The sequence below is a fragment of the Penaeus chinensis genome, chromosome 19 (assembly GCF_019202785.1).
Source record: "Penaeus chinensis breed Huanghai No. 1 chromosome 19, ASM1920278v2, whole genome shotgun sequence".
NCBI lineage: Eukaryota > Metazoa > Arthropoda > Malacostraca > Decapoda > Penaeidae > Penaeus > Penaeus chinensis.
The window spans coordinates 4,451,483-4,456,482 of NC_061837.1; the positions used below are offsets into that span (position 1 = coordinate 4,451,483).

Sequence of the window (5,000 nt, forward strand, 5' to 3'; positions counted from 1 at the left end):
CTTGCCAATCACCATAATACTCTTCATTCTCTCCCTCCCTCCTCCCTATTATCAACCTCCCTTCTCCCCACCCTTCCCTCCCTTCCTCCTTCCCACCCACCTTTACTCTCCCATCTCCCTCATCCCCTCCCATTTCCTTCCCTCCCTCCCATGCCACTCCCTTCCTTCCACCAATTCCCCTTCCTCCCTCCCTCCCTTCCATTCCACTCCCTCCCTCCCTCCCACCCATTCCCCTTCCTCCTTCCTTCACACCCTCCTTCCCATTCCCCTCCCATTTCCCTCACCCCGTCCTCCCACCCCCTCACCCCCTCCCTCCCACCTCCCTCACACCCTTCCTCTCTCCCGACAGCTGCCTCCCGACGGAGATCGAAATCCCGGAGGAGCTGCTGGTGACGAACGTGAAGTGCGGCGGCGACGGCACCATCTTCATCACCGACCAGGGCGCGATGCTTGCCTGCGGAGCTAACACCAGGAACAAACTGGGACTGAGCGAGGGAGGAGGTCTCTTCGGCATAAAGCTGAAGGTACGATGGGGGAGGGAGAGAGGGTGGGAGGGAGTGGGCGTTGGAGAGGAAAGGGCGTGGGGGAAGGGTGGTGGAGGGGAGGGGTGATGGTGGGGGAGGGATGAGGGTGTGAAGGGAAGGAAGGCGGGATTGGGTAAGAGGAAAGGAGACAGATAGGTTGCATATGCCCTAGAGAGAGAGAGAGAGAGAGAGAGAGAGAGAGAGAGAGAGAGAGAGAGAGAGAGAGAGAGAGAGAGAGAGAGAGAGGAGAGAGAGAGAGAGAGAGAGAGAGAGAGAGAAAGAGAGAGAGAGAGAGAGAGAGAGAGAGAGAGAGAGAGAGAGAGAGAGAGAGAGAGAGAGAGAAAGAGAGAGAGAGAGAAAGAGAGAGAGAGAGAGAGAAAGAGAGAGAGAGAGAGAGAGAGAGGAAGACAGACAGACAGAGACAGGCAGAAACAGATAAAGACAGAGACAGATATAGAGGAAAAGAAGCAAAGAGAAGGTAGACCCACAACTACATAAAAAAAAATACTCCCAACTTCCCCCAAGTTACCAATAAGCAAAATTAATGATAAAGAACAATAAACCAGGCTTTAAATCCGGCAGCACAAGGAGGTAGAGAAGGCGGTGGTGGCGACGCGTGTTCGGTGCATCGGATGCCGGGTCGTGGACGTGGCCATGGGGCCCTCGCACACGGCCGTGCTCACGGAGACGGGCCAGGTGGGTGCATAGGGGCCCTCGCTTCATCTTGCCCGAAGATACATGAGATTGCATACGTATACTTGCATAAAGGCGCAAAGACACATGCATACACACACAACCTCTGTATATCCAATGAGATATAGTTTAATTCACCAGTAGAAATTCACATCAACATACACGTAGATGGAGATACATATACAGCAAGCGAGCCACTATAACTCGTCTTTTAAGTGACCTAATTTCTCCAGGTTTTGACCTTTGGGAGAAATTGTGAAGGTCAGCTGGGACGAGGAAACACTCGGTCCGTCATTCAACCTGTTCTGGTCAAGAGTCTGGCTTCGAAGATTGTTACGGTAAGGTCAGGTCACTTACAGGTCATTTACAGGTCACTTATAGGTAATTTACAAGGCACAGACAGGCCATTTACAAGGAACTTACTGGTCACTTGCTCATTTAGTGTCTTCTTAAAAAATGACAGTGAGAGAGAAATAGCTTGATATAGCTAGTAGCTTAAAGTCTTGAAATGCGTAGCGTAATGAACAAAATATAGATGATGTTTATACAAAAACGAAAATAAATTCAAATAAAATAATCAAATGAAACAATTTTATTTGATTAATGAAAAAAAAAAATATTCAAAACCAAAACAGCTGCGTATGTACTTTGTGGATTGGCAAGGGATGACGAGTATAAAAATATGGGAATCACCATATACTCATCTAAGAACGGATTTATATATCAATCTATCCATTAAATTATCTACAAACAACTATGTGTTAACCATCTTTTAATTCGTCCATCAATTTAATCAATTACAGATCCATCTATTTTTTTGTTTTAATTTATCTGTCTACTTTTTCTCAGATGGTTAACTGCGGTTCCACCTTCACTGTTGTTGGCACCTTAGAAAATGCCATTTATCTGTGGGGCACGAGAGCGGTCAGTCCGCTGTCGAGGCCAAACACGCAGGTGAGAAATATAATGTCAGATGTATTATTGTAATTTTATTATTATTATATTATCATTATTATTGTTGTTGTTGTTATTATTATTATTATTATTATCATTATTATGATTATTTGCTTTTGTTATTGGTATTATCTTTGTTGTTTTTTTCTTTTGTTATTGTCATCACTAGTGTCAAATATTAGTGATTTTTTTTTTATAATAACCACCGTTGTTCTAAATATTATTTGCTTTGTTAGTGTTATCGTTTAATTCTAGTTTGTAGTGTTATTCTATCTTTATGAAAGGTGTTATTAGAATGGAAATTATGATAATTATTTTGCTGCCCTTCTATCAGTGCAGTGGAAAATGTTTTTAAAAAGTGAAAACTCAGGATAGAAGTCATTAGTTTGGATCGTCTCTCTCTCTCTCTCTCTCTCTCTCTCTCTCTCTCTCTCTCTCTCTCTCTCTCTCTCTCTCTCTCTCTCTCTCTCTCTCTCTCTCTCTCTCTCTCTTCCCCTTACCACTCCCCTCCCCCACCCATCCCCTCCCCCTCCCCCTCCCCTCCCTTCCCTTCCCCTTCCCCTTCCTCTTCTCTCTTTCTCCCCCTTTCTCTCTCTCGAATTACACAATCATTATCTTTCATTTCTCACCCGCTATTAATCCAGTTCTCGCAATCCCTTTCCAGGAAGGATTTACGAACACTTGGGGACAGCGGAACGCACTGGGTTCGGCCGACATCAAAGACTCAAAGGACCCCGAATTTGACTTCGCTGGTAATGGAGGACAGAGGGAGAGGGAAGAAAGAGGGAGAGGGAGAGGGAAGAAAGAGGGAGAGGGAAGAAGAAAGTGGGAGAGGGAAGAAAGAGGGAGAGGGAAGAAAAAAGAGAGAGGGAATAAAGAGGGAGAGAGAGGAGGGGGGAGAAAGCGCTTGAGGGAATAAAGAGGGAGAGGGAAGAAAAAGGGAGAGGGAAGAAAGAGAGAGAGAGAGATAGATAGATAGAGATAGATAGATAGAGATAGAGAGAGAGAGAGAGAGAGAGAGAGAGAGAGAGAGAGAGAGAGAGAGAGAGAGAGAGAGAGAGAGAGAGAGAGAGAGAGAGAGAGAGGGAAGAAAGAGCTAGAGGGAATAAAGAGGGAGAGGAAAGAAGGAGGGAGTGAATGAGGGAGAGGGAAGAAAGAGAAAGTGGGAGAATGAGAAAAAGGAGAAGGAAAAAAAGGGAGTGGGAGAAGGAGAGGGAGAGGGAGAAAGGGGGATAAGAGAGATGGCGAGAGAGAGGATTGTGTTTAAGGGAGAGAGTGAGAGTGAGACAGAGGGAGAGTGATGAGTTTAAGGGAGAAGGAGGGGGAGAGGGAGAAGGAGAGAATTGGATTTAAGGGAGAGGAAGAGGGAGAAGGCGGCAGATGGATGGAGAGAGGGAGAAAGTGTGAGGGAGATGGTGAGAGGAGGAGGAAGGGATTGGGGAAAGAGGGAAGGAATAGAGGATGAGAGGAAAAGGGAGTAAAGAGAGGGAATAAGAAATGAGAAGAGAGAGAGAAACGGAAATAGATGTAAATAGAGAGAGAGGAAGAGAAGATGGAAAGAAAGGGAATAAAAGAAAAAAATGAAACTTTTAATATTCTATGAGTAAATATATTTTGGCCATATACCTTAAATATAATTCTTATTATCAGTGCTATCATCATCATCATCACAACATCATCACCATCATCACCATTATCACCACCACCATCACCAGCATAACTATCACCACCATCACCACCACCATCACCACCACCACCACCCCCATTATCACCATCACCAACATCCCCACCACCACCACCATCACCACCACCACCATTATCACCACCACCACCACCATCACCATCACCACCACCACCACCCCCTCCAAACACCACCACCCCCTTCCTGACCCCCCCCCCCTCTCCCCCTCCCCCCCTCCCAGGACACGGACGGAGGCGCAGCAGCGGCAGCAGCAGCAACAGCATCAGCTCCACCCAAGAGGCGCAGCGGCATCAGCGAGAGATAAGGATGAGTGACGTTCTCCTCAACCCGCAGGAAGTTCTAGCGTGAGTGGAGCGTCCTTGAAGTTTTTTTTTTTGGGGGGGGGGGAAGTTAGGAGGGATGGAGGGTGGGGTGGGGTTGGGGGGGGAGAAAGGGTTGGTAGGGAAAAAAAATAGGGAGAAGCTTAGTGGGAAGTAAGAATGAGGGTAGTGTGAAGATGGGTAACATTTCTTAAAGTAACACTTAATGAAAAAAGAAAAAAACTTGAATAACGTTTCTTAAAGTAACACTAAATAAAAAAATAACCTAAATAACATTTTTTATAGTAACACTAAACAAGAAAACAACTTAGACAACACTTCTTAAAATAACACCAACTTTAACCAACATCGAAACAAATCCCGACACCCTTTCAATCAACCCTTTATAAAACAACCTTTCTTTTAAACCACCTTTATTTTAAACCACCCTTTTTAAACCACCCTTTTTAAAACCACCCTTTTTTTAAAAACACCCTTTTTTTAAAACCATCCTTTTTTTAAAACACACCTTTTTTAAAAACACCTTTCTTTTAAACCACCCTTTTTAAAACCACCCTTTTTAAAACCACCCTTCTTTTAAAACCACCCTTGTTTTAAACCACCCTTCTTTTAAACCACCCTTTATAAAACCACCCTTCCTCTCCCTCTTCCTTGCAGCCTTTACGCCTCGCCTGCTCAGATAGCCAAGGGAGAGATAGTCAACCTGGCCAGCCTCCACTGCCAGAATCAGAGCATCTTCCTCGTCGTCGATACCACTGTGCCGCTTCCCAGGGCTGGAGTGTGAGTATGCAGGAGGAGTGGGAGTGG

The 5,000-nt window shown here is 45.4% G+C and overlaps 1 protein-coding gene across 1 annotated transcript in view; it reads left to right on the plus strand.

The window, feature by feature from the left end:
* LOC125035148 (serine/threonine-protein kinase Nek8-like) overlaps positions 1-5,000 on the plus strand; it is a 31,143-nt gene that overhangs the window by 20,707 nt on the left and 5,436 nt on the right. Inside the window, exons 15-21 of the mRNA XM_047627347.1 lie at positions 350-524; positions 1,107-1,220; positions 1,451-1,555; positions 2,067-2,171; positions 2,836-2,923; positions 4,094-4,217; positions 4,851-4,973. Coding sequence (XP_047483303.1) covers positions 350-524; positions 1,107-1,220; positions 1,451-1,555; positions 2,067-2,171; positions 2,836-2,923; positions 4,094-4,217; positions 4,851-4,973 — 834 coding nt within the window. The remainder of the gene's footprint in view (positions 1-349; positions 525-1,106; positions 1,221-1,450; positions 1,556-2,066; positions 2,172-2,835; positions 2,924-4,093; positions 4,218-4,850; positions 4,974-5,000) is intronic.